Source organism: Geotrypetes seraphini, chromosome 3 (genome assembly GCF_902459505.1).
Source record: "Geotrypetes seraphini chromosome 3, aGeoSer1.1, whole genome shotgun sequence".
In the NCBI taxonomy this organism is placed as follows: domain Eukaryota; kingdom Metazoa; phylum Chordata; class Amphibia; order Gymnophiona; family Dermophiidae; genus Geotrypetes; species Geotrypetes seraphini.
Genome location: NC_047086.1, coordinates 369,445,029 through 369,471,391, shown reverse-complemented (window position 1 = coordinate 369,471,391; position 26,363 = coordinate 369,445,029). Strand labels below are relative to the sequence as shown.

The following is a 26,363-nucleotide window of genomic DNA, read 5'->3' as shown; positions in this document are numbered from 1 at the left end:
GAACTGAGGTACCACAAGCAGGCGTTGGGCAGGAAGGCACTCGCGCATGCACGGTGTGGGCAGTCATGAAGTTTCTTAAAACTTAGTGACAGTACATTTTTCATGCCGTCTGTACCGGGCTCTGTGGATGACGTCGTCCATATGTGAGAATATCTACCTGCTGTCTCCATATAACACCTGTTACGGTAAGTAACTGTGCTGTCTCTAAAAATAGCAGTTTAGTGATTCATAATGATTAGCGCAGTGGACTGAGAAGTGGGGAAGCTAGGTTCAAATCCTACGGCTGCTTCTAGAGATCTTGAGAAAGTTACCGTATATACTCGAATATAAACCAGGATTTTGGGGCCAAAAAATTGGCCCAAAATGGGGGTCCCAGTTTATATTTGGGTCATCCCCCAGTGACCACCCGAAACCCTCCCGGACTTCCTGCAGGCCTGCCTTAGGCCGGGATAGGAAGGGTCTCTCCCATCTCTTGCCCCGGCCGACACTAATAATTACCACCCTCCCTCCTTCCCTCCCTCGTGTACCTGTTCCCTGATGGTCCAACGTGTATCCCGCGCTGAAATACTTTGTAAAGGTAGTAGCCAGCGGCACACCCGGGCCGGCACGCAGGAGCAAGCTTTTCGTGCTGCCGGCTGGCCTTGCACCGCTCCTTGATAGGCTGCTGCGAGAACTTGCAGCAGCCTATCAAGGAGCAGTGCAGGGCCAGCCGGCAGCATGAAAAGTTTGCTCCTGTGTGCCGGTCCGGGTGCGCTGCTGACTACTACCTTTACAAAGGATTTCAATGTGGGATACACGCTGGACCACCAGAGAACAGGTATGTGAGGGAGGGAGGGTGGTAATTTATTAGTGTCAGCCAGGGCAGGAGACGGGAGGGATCCCTCCTGTCTCGGCCTACCACTAGGTGGTTTGAGTTAAGGGGAAGGGTTAATCTGCTGGCTGGGTTAGAGGGTAGAGAGGAGTATGGGACAATCAAGCCATTCTGACATCACTAATAAGGTTGACTCTTTTTAGGGGGAAGAGGGTACAGGGAAGGAAGGTGGGACAGTGTTCAGAGCCTGGCAGGGAGGGGGGCTTGGTTTCCAGCCTGGTAGGGAATGGGACTGAGTGTAGGGTAGGGAGGGAAGAGGGCTGGGTACAGAACTTGGCAGGGAGGGGGGCTGAGTGCAGAACCTGGCAGGGCAGGACACTTGAATATTAAGCTACCCGACTTATATTCGAGTCAACCATTTTTTTCCTCCTTTTTGGGGGAAAATGGGGGTCTCGACATATTCTGATCAACCTATATTTGAGTATATACAATACTCAATCCTTTACTGCTTTAGGTACAAATTCAGGATTGTATACTTTCTAAAGCCATGAAAATATTTACTGAATCTGAATGTAACTCGCCTTGCAATTCTGAGAAAAAAAGGCATGTGCTAAAACCAGTTCCCTTTTTATCCTTGTGCAATCAAACACTCAGTTTTACCTTTGAATTTTGCAAAAGAGGAAATGGGGGCTTTGAGTGACAACTGGCAGTGTGTTTGCTTGGTTGCTTGTGAACAGGTTCAAAAGTATTTAGCTTGCAAAAGTGTGACACTGGGAGCTTGCTGGAAGAGAACCTTACTTTTCAAAGTTCTGTTGTCCTCATAATGGTGTCATAAATTTTGCAAATTGAAAAGCAAATCTATTTCCCATCAGTACTGTGTTTTTAGGATCATAGTAGCCAAGATAGTATAAAAGCTTAGTTGCAGTTTGATAAGCATGCTGTTTGAAAGTTTTTTTAATTGTATTCTTAATTGATGCAAGATCTGGTCAGTCTCGCATGCTGTTTTCATTTATTGCCAGGTAATGTTTAAACTGTAGATTCTATATGCTTAAGTTTGTCAACCTTTTTTTTTTTCTTCTTTCCTTTTTAAAGGAACGAGTTCAGAAATCATTTCCGCATCCAATTGATAAATGGGCAATAGCTGATGCTCAGTCTGCTATTGAAAAAAAGAAAAGAAGAAACCCTTTATCCCTCCCAGTAGACAAAATCCATCCTCTATTAAAGGTAAAACTTGAGAAATAAATGAAAGTTGGTTTAAAGAAGGCAAAATGTTTGTATCTGATGTTTCATTTCAGAGTTATTTTTTTCCAAATACATGCAGAATATATATTCCCCATACACGGATGTATCCAGGATTACATATTTAGAAACATGATAGCTGATAAAGGCCAAATGGCCCATCTAGTCTGCCCATCCATAGTAACCATTATCTCATAGAAACAAAGCTTTCCAGGAAAGCTTTTTTACATGCTCTACTAATTATTGTTGTCCTTGTGTCGTCATAAGCAGAGTTATTGTTAATGTCATAAGTATTCAGCTGGACCGCTTTTAGTTTACCTTTGTCCATAGTACCTATTGCCAAAGGCTGGTGGTTCTTCCTGAAAAGGTGTTTTTGCATGACCTCTTTTCACCTCCTAGCTTATTTTATTTTTGTTTCTTTAGTTCTTAGCCTATTCAACTTTTTTTTTTCTTTCTTATCCATGATTCTATGCTTTGACATCTTGGTGCATGAAAAGGATCCTAAGATAGAGTTGGTGTTCTGTATAAAAGGGTTGATATTTTTGAACTCAAGGCTGGTGGTGTTCAGTTAACACCTCTATCATGGGCAGATCGTTTTGTAATATAATTTTTTCTAAAGAACAACCTAAAACAGATTAGCCCAACCAGAGTTTGGAAGGAAATTTGAGACATGAGGAATATGACTGATACTTTCCTGGAAGCCTTGTTCTACCCCTATGCAGATATGAAGACAGCTACAGTGTCAGAACAGGTTGACATCTGGAACGCACACATAGCAATGCCCTTAGAAAAAACAGTCTCAAAGAAGGTTGTATGTTATATGCACAAAATCATTCTGTGATTCTCCCCAGAACTACAAGTCCTTAAGTATTGAGGATGTAAACTGGAAAGCTAATGTCATAAATTTCACTTGCACGAAGATAGGCTGAACTGTAGAGAGCACATGGGAATGTACTACCATGGCTTAATAGTAACAAAAACAAACCCCATTTCTTTTGCGTACCTCCAGACCGTCGCAGAACGGATGGGTTTACACTCCTCTGCCAGCAGGTGGAGACTGAGACATAATGACTTTTGACAATAGTACAAGTGGGCTGTGCAGTCCTATCTACAATCAGTCTGTTCTCAGTCTCCAGCAAGTTTAGGTGGTAAGCCTGTGCAGTCTTTCCTTTGGTTAGTGACCTTCTCTTGTAATGTAATGTAATGTAATTTATTTCTTATATACCGCTACATCCGTTAGGTTCTAAGCGGTTTACAGAAAATATACATTAAGATTAGAAATAAGAAAGGTACTTGGAAAATTCCCTTACTGTCCCGAAGGCTCACAATCTAACTAAAGTACCTGGAGGGTAATAGAGAAGTGAAAAGTAGAGTTAGAGGAAAAATAAAAATAAAATAAACATTTTAACAAGACAGCATTGATCTAAATACTTTGGAAGGTAGAAGAGAGGAGAGAAAGGAATAGAAGCAGAATGGGTCAGCGTCAGTGATGAAGTGGAGCAAGTAAGTTTAGGAGGAGCGATTGACGATTCCAGAAAGTCCCTTTTTGCTGTCTGGACAGAGCATGGGGGACCCTCTCGGGGGTCCTACCAGCCTCCGGGGTGTGCCACACTCAAAAGGGTTGAGTCCCTCCCCCCATATCCCCCACCTCCCCCAATTTTTATTTTTTTTAGAGGATCCTCAACGGTATGCCTAGCCACCCTTTAGGCACAAACCACAGTTTAGAGAGCCAGTGGGGTCTGCTCTATTAATCTCTGCAGCTTTGGGCTGTGAGATTTAAAAAAACAAAACAAAAGCATACCACAGACGAGAAAATCAAAGGGCCTGAGGCAGCTGTTTTTAACCGGTATTTTTGTGCGCACATATGATATGAGCACTTTTAAAAAGCAGGAGTGTGTTTTGTGTCACCGAGTGGTGGATGCAGTCCGCATGAGCGCAAGTGTTATGGCCGCTTCAAAGGGGAACCAGCAGCTTCGGGTGCTAGTGTGCAGGGTTCCCCTTTGTGCGTACACTGTTTGTTGGTGGAGAGCGCTGGCAAAGCCTGGGCTTCTGCCGCTCACACTGGAGTCTCCACCACTACTGGCAGTCAGGGAGATACGGCTTTGACCGCCAATGGTGCTAAGGATTCCCTTTCTGCTACAGAAGCTGCTGCTTGTGGTTCTGATTTAACAGTGGGGTCTAGTTGGGTCTCGTTGCCACCTTTGCATTTGGGTGGAGTTTTTCAGCTGGACTTCCTTCAGTTTTGCCAGGAAGCGCTTCCATTTTGTCTGTGGCCTCAGGCAACCTTTCTCCTATTTTAGAGAGACAGGAACAAGTCCTATCTGTTTCTTCTGCACCTGAAGTGAGTTCTGTGGTGCCGCATGGGTTTTCTGCCCTGATTTTGTATTAGCTTATTTATAGGTGGCTGGGGGGTCCTGTCTCTTCTCTGGGTCTTCTGGGGGGTCTTTCCCTTCCACCCCCACCCCCATTCAGTCTCCTGCAGTATCTGCCTTGTCCAGTCTCCCCAGCCTTTGTCCAAGCAGTCGTGGGTGTCATCTGACGAGGATTATTTTATGGCTGATCGGTTTCACCAGATTAGAACTAGGACCTTTAAGGGGTTGGCTGAAATGGTTGGAGGGTTTTTGGAGACTCTGATTGGCGAGGATGCATCGGTTGTGTGCATTTTTCACTGGGAGGAGCTAAAGGAGCTATTTTCTCCAGGTAACTTCGGTTTTGTTCTTTGAAGAGGAAGCTAAAGACTCCCCTCGATTTGTGGACCCTGTGCTTCAGGGGATCTGGTCAGCATGCTGCTCTTTTCCCATGCATCAAAATATTCTTTATGTGGTACACGCACAGTGGAAGACGCTGAATGCGGTCCATGGCTACACTTTATACTATTCCCAATAACTCCTTGCTCACTCTTCCCCTGGTGCAGGTAGGTACAAGGTTGTGGGATTTTTACCAGGGGTGGGCTAAGATCACGACGGAATTTGGGATGGATATGCTGTGTAGTTTTCCTGGCCCTTGCCAGATCGCTTCCTATTTTCTCTTTGTCAGCCGGCATGGAAGAAGTGGGCTTTTTGTCAGATGCTACAAAGGTTGCTAGACCTCAAAGCAGTAGTTCAGGTGCCTCCTCAGGAGTTTTACACTGGCCGGTATTCCATTTACTTCATGGTGCCCAAGAAAGAGGGGTCTTTTTGGCCCATCTTGGATCTGAAGGGAGTCAACAGGGCACTCCAGGTTCCATCTTTTCGTAAGGTAACCCTGAGATCTGTCATTCTGGCGGTTGGTCAAGGCACCTGTTTAGCAAGGTTGGCTAAAACTTGAGTGCACATTGGAGATGGATTGCTCAATCCTAGTGATGAAGACAAGATGGTTGCAGTTAGTGTTACATATCCTATTAGCATTAGAGACATTTCCTTTTCAGCCATCAGGGCTAGGAAAAATTACTGGTATTGCTTGGACATATTGTTTTTTGGGGGTTGGAGGGGTTTAACAGGGATAAAAGGGAGCGGTGTAGTCACTGATAAATTCTTGCAGAGCATTCATAAAATGGTTCATTCATGAACAAACAAAAGCAAAAAAAAATTATAACATTATGTATTAAGTTTAAGTAACTCCTCCATTATGTTAGGCTAGAAAGATTATATAGCAAGGAAAAATTTTGCTTATATGATTGTTTATTGTGTTATCTTTATTTACTGTTCAGATTGAACTGTAATATGAAAAATTATAATAATAAAAAATAAATAAAATGCTTCTTAGTTTTAGAAGCAAATATATTGTATTTGCATTTATAAACAATTCTGGAACCCTGTTATCTTTTCCTACAGTCATTAAAAGTTTTAATTTTATAATAAGTTTTATAAAATTATGCTTTGATAAAACATGCTATTTTCTTTTTTTTTCCAGGAGGTCCTAGGTTATAAAATTGACCATCAGGTATCTGTTTACATAGTAGCAGTATTAGAATACATTTCTGCTGATATTTTAAAGCTGGCTGGGAATTATGTACGAAATATACGGCATTATGAAATTACAAAGCAAGACATTAAAGTAGCAATGTGTGCAGATAAGGTAAGAGCAAATGACTTTTTAAAATCAAATTTGTTAAGCATTTGTGGGTCTCAATTTGAAAAGATTAGACTCAATTTTATATTTAAAAATATAGTAGACCAGCTTGATGGCTTAGCAGTAGTAGTGTACACTTCATTACTTAGCTTCTGGTACTTAGGCATGGTCTTGCATTCTAGATAGTTAAAAGTATAGCCATTGCTCATTGATACAATCCCCTGTACAAATATAGTGTATATAAACTGGAATCTGGAGGTAACTTGGAGTTTTTGGTTTCTGGCTTAGTCTTGGCACTTCAGTGGCTATGATAGGTGGAATGTTATAGAATTGGAGAAATACCCCAGGTAATAGTGAATGAAAGTACATGATCCTCTTGACCAGTAAAGCTATTTTTGTTGCAAAGACATAGGGATTCTGTACTGTAGCTGTTGTCTCCCCGTAGTCACACCTTTGCAGAAGGGTGTCAGCCAAATCTCTCAACTCCTCCCCTTCAACAGTGGAGAACAACTCCCCCTTTCAGTTTTTCCTTGTGCAAACTAACTGAGGTGTGTTTTGATCTGCTCTGTTTTTTTTTTTATTGAAAAATAATGCCACAACAATACAACATATGAAACAGAGCAACAATGAAAAAGCTAACAAAAGCCATGAAAGCCCCCCCCCCCACTAGTCCAACAAAGCAAAATGTTGTACAGTAACTCTTCAGTACAATGCCCAAGAAAACAATAGGTAAGACAATCCCCTCCCCAGGGTCATGTGCATAATTAGAAAACAGAACAGTAGGTATGCAATGAGTTTAGAATAAACAATACAAAATTCAGGAAGGACTCTCTTGCCATCGTATATATGGATTCCACACTTTAAGAAAAGGTGTAAGGCGATTATGCAATAACGATGTCAATTTAGACATACAAAAAATAAAATCCACTTTACCCAGCAATTGACTCCGAACCAGGGGATAAGCTTGCTTCCAATTGGCAGCTAATAAAGAACTTTTGATCTGGCTCACGTGTTGTTACACCCCCCCCCCCTTAAAAAAAGTTACTCGCGAACAGGAGGAATTTGCCGATACAAACTCCCTCAGAGCTCTTTGGACCCGCTACGACCGGGTGGGGAGCAGGAGGCTCTAGGACGAACGTTTCTCATGTTGACAGTTTGCATCTCTATAACTTCAGATCAGGCTCTGATGTTATTCAAGATAAGTTGCTTATCTTACAGTCCTTTTAAGTATTTTTTTTAAATGTTATTAATTAATACAGTAATAATGCACAAAGGCATGAAAATGCAATCGGATAAATAAAAATCATATGCAACAAAGCCGCTATTGCACTAATGACCATTTTTTACATATTTATTTATTTATTTATAGTATTTATATGCCACCTATAGCCTAAATGGTTTAGATTCAGGTATTTAAATAATTTTTCCATATCTGTCCTGGCAGGCTCACTATCTAATATACCTGGAGCAGTGAAGGATTAAGGCCCAGATTCACTAAAGATAGCGACTCAATCGCAGTTGGTCGATTCTCTGGATGATTTTCAAACAGTGATTGATTCACTATCAAGTTTGCATTCAAAACCCGATGCAAAATAGTCAAGCAAATATTAATGAATCAATCGCTTGGCTATTTTGCATGGGGTTTTATAAATTTGCATGGCTGGATCGGAAAATGGGCAATTGAGAGGAAAAACGCATGATGGGACGTTTTGTGAATCGGGTTGGTTAGCAGCGATTGTCTCTAAACCTGACTTTAGTAAATTGGGGCCATAGGGCTAGATTCACTAAGGCCATGGATTGAATCCGATCCGTGGCCGGGGGAATGATTCACGAAGCGCCCTCATGCAAATGAGGGCGATCGAAATCATGCCCCCAACCGACCGCATGGATCGCTCATCAGCGATCCTGACGCATGCGCAGATCATCTTCTTTGCCTGTAGATGATCCGCGCATGCGCTATTCCTCCGTGCCCGGCAGAGCTGGAAACTTATTACATTTTTACTTTACTACTTTTTTTACTTCGAACCCGTGGTTTTAACCTGCTTTAAACCCGTGGGTTAAAACCACGGGCTTGCACTAAGGGGAAGGACAGGAGAGTCACGGCGCTGGATCGATCAAGAGCTGTCTTGGGGCCCCGTATGTCAAAGCCGCGGCTGGTCACCTAAAGTTCACCGACAGGGTTTAGGCTTTGAGCAGGAGAATCGGGGCAGAGAGCAGGGTTTTTGCTCAAGCGACTGGTCCTCACCAGTCGCTTGTTTTTGGATCGGCCAGCCCAGTAGGTGTGCTTTCTTTAGTGAATCACGTCCTTCCTACTTTGCATGCGTGGATCGGAGGATGATTAACCATGAGGTTAGTAAATGGAGTCGCAAAGTGGTCGGGACACGATCGGTGTCCTTAGTGAATCTAGCCCTAAGTGACGTACCCGGGGTCACAAGGAGTAAGTAGTATCTAAATTAGACCAGACTTTTAATACATTGCAAGATGTTCCTAGCTTATCAAATATGGGAGAAAGGTTGAGTTTGATGGCTATTTTCCTCTCTTCAAAGCATAAAGTAATGGCAAAGGCACCTCTGTCATAGATGTGCAATAAATACAAGCCAGGACATCACAAAAGTAGTACTTAATTCATTTGTGCAAAAACATTTTAAGTCCACTTACCTTAAACTGAATTTATTGACTAAAATATGTTAGCTTTGGGAAATGTATATAGCAGATGTCTTTGTATTGTGTTCAAAAGAAAAGGAAATGCATTTCTGGTTTTATTTCTACAGTGTTGAAGTACTTGCTGACCCTTGCTGTGACTGTTGGGGATCCCCAAGCACCGCCAGCAGAGGACCTCCTCTAGAGATGGCCAGAACTCCCCTCCACCAAGTACAGCAGTCACTGGTAACATCCATGAGCCACTGAGGTGCCAGCATCTGTGACTCAGGGACGCTAATGCTGCCTGCCAAACTTGGCAAAAGGGACCCCCAGCCAACTGCAAAGGAAGTCCTCAGCTGACAGCTTGGGGGTTCTCATCAGCTGAGTATTTATATTTTATATTTACATTAGAGGCTCTGGTAGAAACCCGTTACAAAGTATATTCTTCCCAATTAATATTTCCAAATTAATAAAGTGTCTTTGCTTATTTGTAAATGGGTCTCTACCAGAGCCTTTTTTTTAATTATTCTTTATTTATCACTTTTGAATTTTAACAAAATCAAACATTTTGTACAGAAAGATTGTCTGATCATACATATATTTAAAAAAAAAAAAAAAAAAAAAGGAAAATAATTTCCACAATAATAAATCTCTACTCAAACAATCTCAAGTCCTCAAAAAAAGGATGATCCAAGGATTTATGAGTGAACTTTAAGGAAATCAATTAATAAATTCTATACAAGAAAAAAGGTATCTAGTAACTGGATTAAGGAACTTATATTCTATTGATCAAATCCATTTGTTGTTGTTATTACGTTGTTCCTTCCTTTTCCAAACGTTTCAGCGTCAAGAAAGCTGTAAGTTGAGCCGGTTCAAAAAACACATATTTATTATCTCGATACCTTATTATACATTTACATGGAAAGCGTAAAAAGAAAATACCACCCAACTGTGCTACTCCTGCTTTCATCAGAAGAAATTGACGTCTACAGTTCTGAGTTTCTCTACTAACATCAGGAAATATTTGAATTTTCAAACCCAGGAACTCCTTATTTTTATTTTTAAAAAACATTTTTAGTATCCAATCTTTATCTGGCAACAACGCCACAGATAATAAAAGAGTTGCTGGTTTAGCCAAATCTTTGTCAGATACTTCCAAAATTGCTGTCAAATCTAGTTGAGGGTCTTGTGCAACCTGTTTCTGATCGTCCGCTTGCTGATCCATTACTTTAATAGGCAAATAATATACCCGAGTGAGAGGAGGTATTGATTCCTCAGGAATATTTAATATCTCTATAAAGTACCTTTTTATCATCTCCCTTGGGTTTATAGATGGAACTTTAGGGAAGTTCAGCAAGCGCAGATTATTAGTCCGATAATTATTTTCCATTGTTTCCAATTTTCTTCTAATAACTTGATTATCTTTTATTATTGTAGATTGAACTTGTTTAATCATTATTCTTTTTCAATTTCTCCTACTTTTTCTTTGATATTGGAAATTTCCTGTTTATTTTCCTCTATTGTTTATTTTTGAATTCTTATATTCTTTTCACCTTCTTTAATCTGTTTAGTTAGTGAGTCTCCCTGTTTGGAAACCAAGTCCCATAATGAGTCAAGAGTCACTTCAGCCGGTTTTTCATATTTGAAGGAAAGCTCATGTAAAGTTGAAAACGGCTCACCTTGACTTCCCTCTGTCTGCCGGTCCGGTTTTTCTCCTCCCTCAGATCTCCTGTCCGCTGGAATTGTCTCTGGGCTTAGAAAGGCCATCGAGACTTCTCCTTGCTGGCTCCCAGGTGTTACAGCCTCTCGGTCAGGGAGTGCTGCTGCTTCTGGCCCACTCCCTTCGCGTGGCGAGCTCGCACTCAGCGGTGGGGGAAGTGGAATCCTCTGGTCGGGGCTCAGAGTTGTGTCTAGCCCTGGGTCTTCCGGGTCGGCGTCGCTCAACGCCGCTGGGTCCAACGGGCGATTCCCCGAGACTGCAGGCTCCCTCTGAAGGCGCTGCAAAAACTGCTCGATGGAAGTGAGAGGGGGGTGTTCAGAGCGCCGCGAGGCTGCAGCAGTGCTCTTACCCCGTCTCTTCGGCATCGCAGTAAAAGGAAAAGCTGTATTCAAGAAAAAGAACGATCGATGATTCCCACAACGTCTCACCAGTCACAAGTACCGAACGCCATCTTGGATCTCCCAGAGCCTTTAATTCAGTAGCATAATTAAATGAAATAACTATTTCTGAAGTTTATAGGGACGGGCGAAGACGGAGGGGATTCCTCATGGGGACGGGTGGGGACGGAGGGTATTCCTTGCAGGGACGGGTGGGGACAGAGGGATTCCTCACGGGGACGGGTGGGATTTCTTTTCCCCGCACAACTCTCTAGTTCAGATAGCAAACGTATGGTACAAAAACGGATTAGCCACCATGTTGCAAATAAGGAGTGTAATTGTGTTTTATCAAGTTTTCTATAATGAATCGACCCAGTCGAATTATCTAGCCCCATATCATAAGTAAGATTAAAATCAACCCCCATAATCAAATGGCCTTCACAACACCACGCAGCACGGATTCAGAGACTCCAAGAAAACTTTCTGCTCAGAATTCCGAGCATAAATGTTGCAAAAAGTAAAGATCACCTGATTAAGCTCTACTTTCAATATTAGATAGCGACCCTGTGGATCTCATACCACTTGCTTAACCTGCAGATCAAGGTATTTAGCCAAAAGAATCCCCACATTTTGATTCGAGGCAAGATAAATATAAGGGTATTTGAGGAGCGATTCAAAGTGTGGCTTAAGGTGAATCTCCTGAAAAAAAACCCACCCCAGCCTTCAATCGATCAGCCTCCTTAAATAATAATTGCCTCATTCTGGGTACATTAAATCCTCTCACATTGAGAGTAAAGAAACGAAGTCCTTTAGGAGACATCTAAGATCCTATCAAGCGCAAACACAAACATCCCATTACCAGTCGTAAAATTCCTATACCACCCTCCCGTACATACATTCCATATACAATGACCCCCTCCCCTCATCTCTAGGCCTCAAAAAAAGCCCCCTTCCCTCCCCCCCAATCCAAACACAGGCCCTCAATAATTTGGGTTAATGGAGACAAGTACGTGTCCCAAAGTGTGGCAACCCACCAGTTACCACACCATCTCCTTATAAGGAGTAAGAAGGCTGTCATAGTGGAGTATAATCAACAATACCAAATTTCTCCTCCAACTAGTAATGGCCTTGGCTCTTCCTACATGGACTACAAGCTACCTCCACAGAAAAAAAGGAGCTGCTCCTGTGCTTTGCAGTCCTAGGACACCACTTTCAATGTCAGGCCATGCCGTTTGGCTTGGCGACAGCCCCCGGAACTTTATTCTAGCTAATAGTAGCAATGACCTACTTCATACGTAGAGGGCATCAGGTTCATTTCTACCTTGGCTGATTGATTGATCAGGGAGTCTTCCTAGTCAGTCACATTGCTATGTCTTGGGTCATGGAAGTCCTTCACCGTTTTGGCTGGGTGATCAGCCTATCCAAGAGCCATCTGACTCTTCCATGCAGATGATGAAATATCAGGATTTGCTTTGATACCAATCAGAGAGTAGTGTTTCTTCTGGAGCTGTGCTGGCTCAAGTGGCAGTCTCAGGTTCGCGCCTTGTTGCGGATCCCAGACCGATGACATGGAACTACACTCAGGTCCTTGGCTCTATGGCAGTGACTTTGGGAATGGTTCCTTGGACCAAGACTTATATGAGGTCTCTAACAGGCTATCCTGTCTCGGTGGTCTCTGGTGTCTCAGAATTACTCCCTCCATTTGTGTTGGATGTGGACAGCCAGGGCCAGCATGTGTTGGCTCCAATTGAGCAACCTCAACTGAGGAATGCCACTAGCATCTCTAGACTGGATAGCCATCAGGGGAACCCACTGTCTACATCTCAATCTCCAGAGACGCTGGTTTCCAGAAGAGGTTCTTTGGCCCATCAATTGTCTGGAGCTCCGGGCAGTGTGTCTGGCACTGTTGACCCTTTATTCCCTGCTTCACGGAAGACCAATCGGTATTTTGTCAGATAACGTCACTGCCATGGCATAAATCAACAGACAGGGGGGTACTTGAAGCGCACAGTTGGTAGAGGAGATTTGCCTGTTTCTTCAGTGGATGGAGGACAATGTTCCTCTCTGCTATTCATAGGAAACTTTGAATGTCCGGGTGGACTTTCTCAATCGCCACATCCTGGACCTGGCGGAATTGAAACTCTCCCAGGCCACATTTCAGTTGGATTTCCTGGCTTCATGTCGCAATGCCAAAGTTCTGGGATTCTTCCATAGGGGGAGGAAGTCTGAGTCAGAGGGCCTGGATGCTTTGCTGCAGCCTTGACCTCAAGGCAGCCTGCTCTTTCTTTCCTTCGTGGCTCCTGGTTGTCAGAGTCCTTCTCAGGATCAGTCACCATGTAGGCCCAGTGGTTCTCATCGCCCCAGATTGGTCTTGTCGCCCATGGTATGCAGATCTCATCTGCCTCTTAGCAGACAATCCCCAGCCTTTTCCACTGTCTGCGAACCTGCTGTCTCAAGGGCCAATCAACATTAACAATCCCTCCCGCTTTGGTCTTTTAGCTTGGCTCTTGAATGGGTGTGATGGGGAAAAAAGAACTATTTGGAAGAAGTTATTAGTACCTTACTCCTGGTCCATAAGTGCTCTACTTCTTCGGTGTATGCTTAGGTTTGGTGGACCTTTTGAGTCCTGGTGCTTGCAGCATTCCTATTTCGCCTGAAGTGGTGTCTTTATCTCAGATTCTAGCCTTTCTGCAAGACGGCTCTATGTTTTCTGAAGAGTAAGTTATGTTTGGCCTTCCGTCCAGACTCCTTGCCAGGAATGGAAACTCAGTCTGGTACTATGGGCCCTACAGAAGCCCCCATTTGAGCCTGTGTGCAAGGCCCCCTTGAAAGATTTCACTTTGAAATCGATGTTTTTAGTGGCTATCACGTCAGCATGCAGAGTAGAGATCCCTTTCTCAAGTTTTCAGAGGGTGGCATCTCTCTCTGTATGGTGCCTTCCTTCTTGCCGAAGGTAGTTTCTTCCTTTCATGTGAATTAGCTGCTATTTTTCCCTTTTGGGAGGAGGATTATCAGGAGCAATTTCATCAACTCCGTTTACTTGATGTTCAGAGAGTGCTCTACCAGTATTTCCATAACACAAAATTTTGCCGCTCAGATCATCTGTTTGTGCTGTTTGGCAGTCCTTCCAGAGGGTTGACTGCCTCAAGGCCACCCTTGATAGATGGATTAAAAAGGTCATTGGAGAGTAAGCATTCAGGAACTGATGGGATGGGAAGCATTAGAGGCCAGAGGCACCATTAAACATAAGAAGAATTTCTTGGACATCTGGGACCCCTACCTGCATTCCCTTTCACATAAAATTCGCTGCCAGACGTTAAACAACTTATAAGTATATTCCTTATTGATTTCACTCTTCCATTCCCATTTTATTTTCTCTTCCCTTTCCCTCTTCCTATACTTTCCTAGTTTCTCAAATGGGAGGGGAGATGCGAAGAGATGGTGTTGAGGAGGGGGGAGGGTTGGGTTGGATAACATGACTAGATCTGGAGGGGGAAGGGGGTGTTTTCTTTTTCCAAACTCATAGTTTTTGAAATGTTGGACTGTTAACATGTTGATGCATTTCTTGTCTTTCTTCTTTGTGTTGTAAAAACCTCAATAAAAAGACTACTATAAAAAGGTCATTGGTTTGGCATATGTGTTCGCCGGGAAGTCTCCCCCACTCCCTCTGAAGGCTCACTCAACAAGGACTTTGGCAATGTGGGTGGTTTCATGCTGCTTTTCTCTTCAAGAGATCTGTCGCTCGACTAGTTGGTCATCACTGCACACCTTTGCGAAACACTGTTGTGTGGACGTGGCTACCAGGTCTGTAGCTTCTTTCAGGGCGTCCATTCTGTTGGCAGTGCTTGAGGAGTCTCTCCCTTCTTAAGGATTCACTACTTTGCTACATCCCATTTGTCTCAAATCATGTGCTGTCGTTAACAGGGAAGGTAAAATTATTTCTTACCTGATAATTTTCTTTCCCTTAGTCACAGCAGACAATTCCAGAACCCACTCTATATGGTGGGGTACTTCAGGATTTTCTTGTGCTGGCTGCCGGTGGTTTGCAATCTCTTTTCTTTTTCCTTGTCTACAGGTTTACAGTATGCATCTTTGCAGATGAAGGAGGACAGCCCTTTACATATACAGTGGTACCTTGGATTACGAGCATAATCCGTTCCAAGAGCATGCTCGTAATCCAAAATGCTTGTTTATCAAAGCGAGTTTCCCCATAGGAAATAATGGAAACTCGCTTTGATAGGTTCCCCACCCCCCCCACGAGAACCGGCATTGCTCCCCCCGCGATCCGGCACCCCCCTGCCACGATCCGGCACCCCCCCGCCTCTTTTTACCGTCATCTGGGCACCGGCACCAGCATGTCCTGTGCTTGGTGCCGGTGCCCAAAGATTGGTCTCCTCTTCTGCTGGGCCTTGAGCATCTGCGCATGCTCAAGGCCTGCGAGTTCACTGATGACTATAAGAAGCGGCGGGAGGGTTCCCAATCGCAGCGGGGTGGGGGGGGGTGCCCAATCACGGGGGGATGCCGGATCGCGTCGGGGGGAGGGAGGGTGCCGGATCACAGGGGGGTGCTCGTAAATCGAGCCACGCTCGGTTTCCGAGGAGCCGATTTTGCAAATGTTTTGCTCGTCTTGCAAAACACTCACAAACCGGTGCACTCGTAAACTGAGGTACCACTGTAGTTGAATTCTTAAGTTTTGATTTTAATAATACTAAGTGGCCAAGGAGCATACCATACTATATCACTGAAGATAAACTTGGGTGCTCTCCTCTGCCTGCTGGTGGATAGATACAACTCATTTGTCTGGAGTCATCAGCTGTGACTAAGGGAAAGAAAATTATCAGTTAAGACATTATTTTACCTTTCCACTGCAACAGGAGACAGCCTCATTCATTATTGTATTATTTAAATATTTTCAGTGCAAGGCAACAGCAGCTATTCCGTTCATGGTCTCTTGCAGAATCAACTTTGTAGGTGGACTTATGTTTAAATGATTTTTATTATTCCAGCAGTAAGAAGCAAATACAAACAGTAGTACCATTCAGGAAATAACATTTTCAACAATATAATCAGTTCCCCTCCCATCCCCCCCTCCCATCCCATCCCCTCCCCTCCCCAAGAATCCATGGCCAGTCCAACAGCTGAGAGTTGGAATAAAATCTTAAAGATTCAACTGGGGCTGTACTATCGACCACCTGGCATGCCAGAGGGAGTCGGACATGACTTGGAAACGGAATTGAGACAGGAGTGCAGGACTGGAAGTGTAACAGTGATGGGGGACTTCAACTACCCGGGGATAGATTGGAGTACGGGTCACTCCAACTGCACTAGGGAGACAGGATTTGTAGAAGCGGTGAAAGACTGCTTCATGGAGCAACTAGTCAAAGAACCGACGCGAGGGGGTGCTACTCTTGACCTCATCCTAAACGGATTAGGGGGGCCAGCGAGAGGGGTAGAAGTGGGAGGACCACTAGGCAACAGTGATCACAACATGATTAGATTCACACTAGAAAGAGGGACACCCGTGGTTAGGAGGACTGCAACAACTGCGCTGAACTTCAAGAAAGGGAACTATGCTGCTATGAGGGAAATGGTGGGGAGGAAGCTCAGAAACATCTTTAGGATGGAGACTATGGGAAGCGCCTGGACCCTATTCAGGGACACCCTGCAGAAAGCGCAGAGAATGTACGTCCCCAATTTCAGGAAAGGCTGCAAGAACAAACGATCAAAGGACCCGGTTTGGATGTCAACAGAAGTAAAAAGGGCGATAAAGGACAAAAAAGTATCTTTCCGGAGGTGGAAAAAGGACCCAACAGAGGAAAATCACCAGATGCATAGGAAATGACAAAAGGAATGCCACCGAGAGGTAAAAAAAGCAAAGGGGAAATACGAAGAGGGGCTGGCCAGGGAGACGAAAAACTTCAAGGCATTCTTCAGTTACGTTAAGGGAAAGCGACCAGCGAGAGAGGAGGTGGGGCCGTTGGACGATGGGGACAGGAAGGGAGTGATTAAGGATGATAAAGAGGTAGCTGAGAGGTTGAACACGTTCTTCTCGTCGGTTTTCACGAGCGAAGACACAACTAATATACCGGACTCAGAGGAGCTCATGAGTGGGGAACAGGCTGAAAAAAAATTAGAGCACATAGAGGTAAGTAAGGAGGATGTCCTCAAACAGATAGACAGATTAAAATGTGGCAAATCACCGGGCCCGGACGGGATCCACCCAAGGGTTCTGAAGGAACTAAGACAGGAAATAGCGGGCACAATCCAACATGTTTGCAACCTATCCTTGAAAACTGGTGAGGTACCAGAGGACTGGAAAGTGGCAAATGTCACACCTATCTTCAAGAAGGGATCGAGGGGTGACCCCGGGAACTACAGGCCGGTGAGCCTGACTTCAATTATAGGGAAGATGGTGGAAGCTATGATCAAGGACGGCATTTGCGAGCACATCGAGAGGAATGGCCTACTGAGAACAAGCCAGCACGGATTCTGCAAGGGAAGATCATGCCTAACGAACCTTCTGTACTTCTTTGAGGGAATAAGCAGTCGGGTGGACAATGGGGAGCCCATAGACATCATTTACCTCGATTTTCAAAAGGCTTTCGACAAGGTGCCACATGAAAGGCTACTTAAGAAGCTGTGGAGCCACGGGGTGGGAGGGGATGTGCACAGATGGATCAAGCACTGGTTGTCAGGTAGACTGCAGAGGGTCGGAGTAAAGGGTCAATATTCTGACTGGCGGGGAGTCACGAGCGGTGTGCCACAGGGATCGGTGCTGGGGCCGATACTCTTTAATATATTCATCAATGACCTGGAAAGGGAGGTAAAGTGTGAGGTTATAAAATTCGCAGACGATACCAAACTGTGCGGCAGAGTTAGGACCAGGGAGGAGTGTGAGGACCTGCAAAGGGACCTGGACAAGCTGGAAGACTGGGCAAACAAATGGCAAATGCGCTTCAACGTGGACAAATGCAAGGTCATGCATATAGGGAAAAAGAACCCGCTGTTCAGCTATAAATTGGGGGGGGTATTGTTGGGAGACAGCAGACTCGAGAGAGACTTGGGTGTGCTGGTGGATGCATCACTGAAGCCATCTGCACAGTGCGCGGCAGCCTCGAAAAAAGCCAACAGGATGCTGGGCATCATAAAGAAGGGCATAACAACCAGAACACAGGAAGTCATCATGCCACTGTATCGAGCGATGGTGCGCCCACATCTGGAATACTGCGTTCAGTATTGGTCGCCGCACCTCAAGAAGGACATGGCGGTACTTGAGAGAGTCCAAAGGAGAGCAACGAAAATGGTAAGAGGGCTGGAACACTGCTCATACGCCGAGAGGCTGGATAGGCTGGGGCTCTTCTCTCTGGAGAAAAGGAGGCTCAGGGGAGATATGATAGAGACCTTCAAGATCATGAGGGGCATAGAGAGGGTGGATAGGGACAGATTCTTCAGACTGAAGGGGACAGCAAATACGAGGGGGCATTCTGAGAAACTGAAGGGAGACAGGTTCAAAACAAATGCAAGGAAGTTTTTTTTCACCCAAAGGGTCGTGGACACTTGGAATGCGCTACCGGAGGAAGTGATCAGGCAGAGTACGGTACAAGGATTCAAACAGGGATTGGATGGTTTCCTGAGGGATAAAGGGATCGTGGGATACTGAGGGAGGAGCTGGGATGTAACACAAGTATAGGAAGTTAACCAGGTAATGAGAATTAAACCAACCAGGTCGTGCATGTGCAAGACCGGAGGGCTAGGACTTCGATAGGAAGGCAGGACTTAAATGGGAAACCAAGGTGGCAAGGGAGCCCCTTCTGATGATTAGACAGGTCTTGACCTGTTTGGGCCGCCGCGGGAGCGGACTGCTGGGCAGGATGGACCTGTGGTCTGACCCGGCGGAGGCACTGCTTATGTTCTTATGTTCAAAAGTCTACTGCGAGCACGCGGTGTGAGGTCCTGCCAGAAGTGCTCCCACACCTGACAAAATTTGCGACCCGGGCAAAGAGTCAAGTCTCCCACCATGCGTCTCTCCAGTGTTGCGTGCACAATCATTAGGGATCTCCATTGTGCATATGACGGGGGATCACGGGAGAGCCAGTTGGTGAGGATGGCTTTTTTTCCCATCAAAAGGGCTCTGGAGATAAATGCTGACATTCCCCTGGGTTTGGGCGAGGCTATATTATAAAATCCAAATAACGCCCTCGGTTGCGGAAGCCATCGCCTTCCCCAAAGCGATGTGGTATATAGGCCAAGATGTCTCCAAAACTGTTGGATTGCGGGGCAGGCCCAAAACATGTGACTCAAAGATGCGTGAGCCTGATTGCATTTCGGGCAAGAATGCGACGCAGTAATCCCCATCCGGGCTGCACATTCCGGTGGAATGTAAAGTCTAAGAACAATTTTCAATTGCATTTCCCAGTGAGTAATATTGGGTGACACCTTCTGAATGTTCTTCAGGACCCGTTGTAACTGTTGAGCAGTCAACTGGCAATGCAAGTCCTCAGCCCACGCTGTCGCTAATATATCCAGATTTGTACTTGGTTGGCAATCCCGGATCCCCACAATATGAAATTGTAGAGGAATCCTCTGTTGGGCTGAAAGGCTGAAGAGTTCCGAAAGCGCCTCCCTGCAGACTTCAGTAAGAGCAGCCACTGGGAGGGACTGAACATAGTGATGGATCTGGTAATAGGCGAAGAGATCATTAGCCTGTAGGTCAAAAGTTTTGTAGGTGGACTTAAAGTATAAATTTCAGTCAGCACCTAGTTTCAATAAAATCCAACCTTGACATTCTTCAGTAGTAGATAAGTTGTCCATCAAGAATGCAAGAAAACAGTTCTGTTTTGCTTTTTTATAACAGATCACTGGTAAGGATCCCAAATTGTTGGACTCTAAGTAAAAATGTGTTCTAGGGTACAGTGTTACCTGGCCAAAATGCAGCTTGTCCACTTCACATGGTTCATTAAGTAAATACCTTCTTTCAAGTAGTACTGAAGTTCTAATCCAGCCTATCTTCACAGTTAGTCTGAACTATCAGCAATCCTATTTAGTTAGTTAGGCCAGGATTCTCAAAAAACTGCGTTAAAAAGTGACTGACTGCTAACGCAGCCGTTTTGATAGCGAATTGAAAAAAGTGAGACATTGTCTAAAAATCACACATGCAAATGAAGTCGGGGAATAGCAGCGAAGATTTGCTAAATTTGCATGTACCCATCGCTGGTGATAGCGATGGGCACATATGCAGAAAAAACATGTGAAAAACCCCATAACAACAGTGGAAGAGATGGAAGGGGCCTTATACAAGAACAACCTGGGCCAATCAGAGCCTCTTGGTGCATGCTCATCTTCCTTTTCCTTCAGTCTTCATAAGACAGCACTTTACAGCTGTTTTAAACAGTATGCTTAAGATCACACTATAAGTATTGGGTTGAACCAAATAATAAGTCTTCGAGATTCCAGGTTTTGTGTTCTAACTTTTTTGTGCTGCACTATCAATTATGTTACTGGTACTAGAATAATGCAGTACAATACAATTTGCAAAATCTTGGTATCTAAATCTATGCTACTAATACATTTTTATAATCACTTCTAAAATTTGCTTTGTATCTTATGCATATACAAATAATCAAGGGTTCTTTTCCATTTTCCTTCCTTGCTTTTATATAGGTGTTGATGGACATGTTCCACCAAGATGAAGATGATATTAGTGTGTTGTCCTTAACTGAAGAAGAGCCTTCTACTCTAGGAGAGCAAGCATATTATGACTTGGTCAAGGCATTTATGGCAGAGGTTCGGCAATATATAAGGGAACTAAATCTTATTATCAAAGTTTTTAGAGAGCCTTTTATCTCCAACTCTAAATTGTTTTCTTTCCATGTAAGTATTTCAACTAGTTGTGGGCTGCATCATTTTACAAGAGTAATTATGTGAATTAACTGTATCTACAAGCTTCCTTTACTTTCTTCAAATTAGAAGACACATTCTGAAGATTGTCACATTTTGTGGTTATTAGAAAAATTGTATAGTACATATGTCCCTAAGTTTTTATATAGTTTAGAAAAAAGTAACAGTTTATAATATTCTGCAAAATTAAAAAAACAAAACCCACCTTTAGAGCATCATTCTGGGGCAAGTATAAACTGGTTCTTGGAATCGGATTGTAAAGGCCATCTACTTTTTATTCAGGAAATGGAAAAAGGGCAAAACTGAGGAGAACTGGAAAGAGCACAGGAAGTATCAAAAAGAATGTCACTGTGTGGTTAGAAAAGCCAAAAGAAAATATGAAGAAAGGCTAGCCAAGGAAACACAAAATTTCAAACCGTTCTTCAGATATGTTAAAGGGAAGCAGCCGGCTAGGGAGGAGGTGGGACCGCTGGATGACGGAGACAGGAAGGGAGTGGTGAAGGAGGAAAAAGAAGTGGCGGAAAGACTAAACATTTTCTTTTCGTCTGTATTTACAAAAGAGGACACATCCAACATACCGAAACCTGAGCAAATCTTCAAAGGGGTGACGGGTCTTAAGCGCGCGAGACTAATGCGCGCCGACAAATGAGCGCCGACAATTCAGCGCAGGACTTTATCGTCGGAGCCCTTTAAAAGAAAAACCTTCTTTTAAAGGGCTCCGATGGGGGGGGTGTGGGAGGCAACACCACTCTACTTAATAGGGATCGTGCTGATGTTGGGGGGGGTGTAACCCCCACATTATACTGAAAACTTAACTTTTTCCCTAAAAAATAGAGAAAAAGTTAAGTTTACAGTATAATGTGGGGTTAAAACCCCCCCACGCCAGCGCGATCACTATTAAGTAGAGTGGGGGGGTTCCCCACCAAGATCCTCCATCGGAGCCCTTTAAAAAAAGGTTTTTCTTCGGTGCAATGAAGTCCTGTGCTGAATTGTCGGCGCTTGTTTGTCGGTGCGCGTCAGTCTCGCGCGCTTAAGACTATGAACCCTTCAAAGGAGACCAAACAGATAAATTAACATCCATGGAAGTAAGTCTTGAAGATGTACGCAGGCAGTTAGAAAAATTAAAAACTGACAAATCGCCTGGACGGACGGAATCCACCCAAGAGTTCTGAAAGAACTAAAGGAGGAAATAGCAGAACTACTACAGTAAGTTTGCAATCTATGCCTGAAAACAGAAGTGATCCCAGAGGATTGGAAGATAGCCAATGTTACACCCATCTTTAAAAAGGGATCAAGAGGTGACCCGGGGAACTACAGACCAATGAGTCTGACCTCAGTTCCGGGGAAAATGGCGGAAGCGCTGATAAAAGACAGCATCGATGAGCATTTTGAAAGAAATAAACTTATAATCACAAGCCAACATGGCTTCTGCAAGGGGAGATCGTGCCTGACGAACTTACTGCACTTCTTCGAAGGAATTAACAAACGGATGGACAAAGGGGACCCCATAGATATCGTATATTTAGATTTCCAAAAAGCCTTTGACAAGGTACCCCATGAACGCCTACTTCGGAAACTGAAGAACCATGGGGTGGAAGGAGACGTGCACAGATGGATCAGGAATTGGTTGGTGGGTAGGAAGCAGAGGGTTGGAGTAAAGGGCCACTATTCGGACTGGAGGAGGGTCACGAGTGGTGTTCCGCAGGGGTCGGTGCTCGGACTGCTGCTATTCAATATATTTATTAATGATATAGAAACAGGGACGAAGTGCGAAATAATAAAATTTGCAGACGACACAAACTATTTAGTGGTGCTCGGACTAAAGAGGACTGCGAGGAATTACAAAGGGACCTGAACAAACTAGGGGAGTGGGCAATGAGAAGGCAGATGAAGTTCAATGTAGATAAATGTAAAGTATTGCATGTAGGAAGAAGAAACCCGAGGTACAGCTATATGATGGGAGGGATGTTATTGAATGAGAGTACCCAAGAAAGGGACTTGGGGAAATTGTGGACAAAACAATGAAGCCGATGGCACAGTGCACAGCGGCCGCTAAGAGAGCGAATAGAATGCTAGGTATAATCAAGAAGGGTATTACAACCAGAATGAAAGAAGTTATCCTGCCGTTGTATCGGGCGTTGGTGCGTCCGCATCTGGAGTACTGCGTCCAATATTGGTTGCCGTACCTTAAGAAAGATATGGCGATACTCGAAAGGGTTCAGAGGAGAGCGACGTGTTTGATAAAAGGTATGGATAACCTTTCATACACTGAGAGACTGGAGAAACTGGAGCTCTTTTTCCTGGAGAATTAGAGGGGATATGATAGAGACTTACAAGATCATGAAGGGCATAGAGAAAGTAGAGAGGGACAGATTCTTCAAACTTTCGAAAACTACAAGAACGAAAGGGCATTCAGAAAAGTTGAAAGGGGACAGATTCAAAATCAATGCTAGGAAGTTTTTCTTCACCCAACGGGTGGTGGACACCTGGAATGCGCTTCCAGAGGGCGTGATAGGACAGAGTATGGTATTAAGGTTCAAGAAGGGATTGGACAATTTTCGGAAGGAAAAGGGGATAGAGGGGTATAGATAGAGGACTACGCTGGGTACAATGGACCTCTGGTTTGACCCAGCAGAGGCACTTATGTTCTTCTGTTCATTAGTAAATAAAAATAGTTCTTGTTTTAACTAGGTAAATGTCAGATAAAAGTTATATAAAAACACAAATGGTGTTCTTAAAAAGTGGCTTTGAAGTGATGTTTGATCTTCATACTATACCATTTTTTGCTGGGGGCAGTAACAGGGCATGCACTAACAGAACAGTTAATGCACAGAACCTTAGCATGTGCTATCACATCAGTGTTGGGGGGAGCCCTGGAGAACTATGTGATTTTGATGTCTGAGGTGATGGTATGGGGGTCACTACTGACTATTGATCAGATTGAGGTGATGGGGAGTGGATTTGGGATACAACTACCATGTGGTAGGTGTATCAGTCAGGTAGCTGTACTTGGCACTACCACTTGAGGTGATGTACATGCAGCTGTGCTATTTGCATAATTGATAGCACACACTAAAGTCTTGTGCATTTCTTTTCTGTTAGTGCATGCAGTTAGTGTATGATTAGTGCATGCTGTCATACTGATAGTGTAACAGTTATTGCATTTGTATGTTTACAGTGTGCACTAACTGCATAATACACTTTAAGGCAGGGTTTCCTAAAGTCCCTCCTTGAGGGCCGAATCCAGTCGGGTTTTCAGGATTTCCCCAATGACTATGCATTGAAAGTAGTGCATGCACATAGATCTCATGCATATTCATTGGAAAAATCCTGAAAACCTGACTGGATTCGGCCCTCAAGGAGAGACTTTGGGGACCCCTGCTTTAAGGAAAGGTCCCATAAGGATATGGCATATTCCTTATTATGTTGTACTTCAGTTCTGAAATAGCTGATTGCAGTCACCTATTTAGTTATAAAGAAAATCTAGAAATAAGTCCACAGTATAAATGAAAGCCTTGAAAACTTTTGCACTTTTGTACTGCTCAGGTTTATGTTGATCCGAGTTTTTGGTTTGCCTTTATATTCAGATTTTGTATTAGTATATACATTGGAATTTGAAGGTTTTTTTGGTGTTTTTTTTTTTTTTTTTGTTCTCTCCATAGTGTCATTTGTATCCTGAGGAAGGCATCTACTTGCCAAAACACTGGCCGTGTTGGGTCTTTTAATATTTATGATTCTGCATGTTCCCTTATGAATAAAAGATGCTGGTTGGCTCAGCTCAGGCGTGGAAGCATCTTTCTGTCCCGTCTCAGGGTTTTTTTTTTTTTTTGGATTGGAGGTTTCTTTGGGACATTTTTCAAATGAAAACTTTGTCATATATTAAAAAAAAAAAAAAAATCATGAAACTAGAGAATAATTCATCCTACAACCTTATTCTTATATCCTTGCTGTTAAGCAGATATTCAGATAACCAGATAAGTTAGGTTTACGGTCGTGTTACTATTTCACTGTCCTTCCTTTTGCCTCCAGATGTTTCTGAGGCACTCAAGTTCATTGTCAGAAATGAGGCAACAATACAAGGAAGTAAGAAGCAACTCTCCTGTTTGGTCATACTCATATTTTGTCTCCAAATGAACTCCTTTTATTTAGGAAGGCAGCTTTATAGTAGAAATTCTTTTCCCTTTTACGATTAGCTTTGTTCTTATGGCAAATTGTAATTTCCAGTACAGTAGGTGTGTCATTCTGGACAAGCGGGTAATCTCCCCATGGCTGCAAGCCTTTGCAGAAGGAATCCACTCTGGATTTTTCCTGTATTCCTCCTACTTCACTGAGAGCTCTATTACCACCTACAGTTTTTCCCTTCTGCACTCAAGCCTGAAGGAGTGTTTCTTTTCTTTATTCGAGTTATTTTAGAATTTTCTTCGTTTTTTCAGAGTTGAAGCGGCCTCTGCAGCATCCTTTGTGACCCACACCTGTCTCTCCAGGCTGTGAACATTAGATTGTGAGGGCAATGAGCTCTTTTTATCTGAAGTTGATTATGTGGCAGATGCTCCCTACCAAAGAGAACACACCCTCAATGTGCTCAAGATTTCGTATCTGATCTTCTCTAAAAGGGAGAAAAGACCTCAGTGTCCAATAGGGGCTCTCAAAACAGCTACCCACATAGACAAGCTGGTTTCAAATAGGACTTGAAACCAGCAGACACATCCTTGGTCAAAAAAACTCCCAAAAGAATGAAGACGCAATTTCAAAATCACTTTCCAAAAAATCACAGTCAGTTTCAATTATAATGTCAATCTTATCAATCTTTACAATGAAGTCACTTATCTGACAAATGCTGTCTTCACAATATCTTCTCAGTAGATTTAAACGAAATCATGGGGCTTGAAAGCAGGAAAAAACCGGCTCCCTACTACATAATTTGTGTTATGAGTAAAGCGTCGGCTGACTTGATTTCTGCCCGAAGGATGTTATGAATATGGTAATGGGCTGGTGATTCCAACTCCAAAGCAATGCTTAGCAGACTCCCTTTCAAAGGGTGGTTATTGTTCAGGAAAGGACTGGACTATCTTATGACCTGTGTAGTGGATCATTGTCCCAAATTTTTGCCTGAAAGCAGACCCAGAGCATCTAAAGGTGCTGGGTGCTCTAATTTTCTTGGCTCAAGGAGATCTAGAAGGTATTCCAGAGGCACATCCCAGATATTCTGCCAGAGTTATAGAAAGAGATTTTTCGGATCCAGATGCAACTAGTCTTTGGCTGCCTCTCTTCCAAGAAGACACAGTGATGCCAGGTTGTGGGCTAGCTCTCAGATTTTGCACAGGCTTGGGCTCAGATTTCATCTGACTGCTAGGTTCTGGATATCAACCAGAATGTCTACATGCTGGAATTCACTTGGCCTCTTAACAGATTGGTTTATGGAGTCTCCTGTGAGGCTTCCAGTGAGCAAGCCACTTTGAGAAGATTGTTAGACATTTAGTCCATAGAACCTTTGCCACCCAAAGTCTCGGGCAGATTCTCTGTATACTTCATCATGCCAAGAAAGGCTTCACTGATTGAAGACTCATTTTGGACCTTTTGTGAATGCAGCGCTCAGGATCCCACATTTTCACATGGAGACAATTTGATC

The 26,363-nt window shown here is 43.7% G+C and overlaps 1 protein-coding gene across 2 annotated transcripts in view; it reads left to right on the top strand.

The window, feature by feature from the left end:
• Positions 1–26,363, top strand: part of SOS1 (SOS Ras/Rac guanine nucleotide exchange factor 1) — a 311,664-nt gene that overhangs the window by 37,797 nt on the left and 247,504 nt on the right. For both annotated transcript variants that reach the window (XM_033937170.1, XM_033937172.1), the window contains 3 exons: positions 1,904–2,035; positions 5,942–6,106; positions 20,498–20,707. In XM_033937170.1, coding sequence (XP_033793061.1) covers positions 1,904–2,035; positions 5,942–6,106; positions 20,498–20,707 — 507 coding nt within the window. The remainder of the gene's footprint in view (positions 1–1,903; positions 2,036–5,941; positions 6,107–20,497; positions 20,708–26,363) is intronic.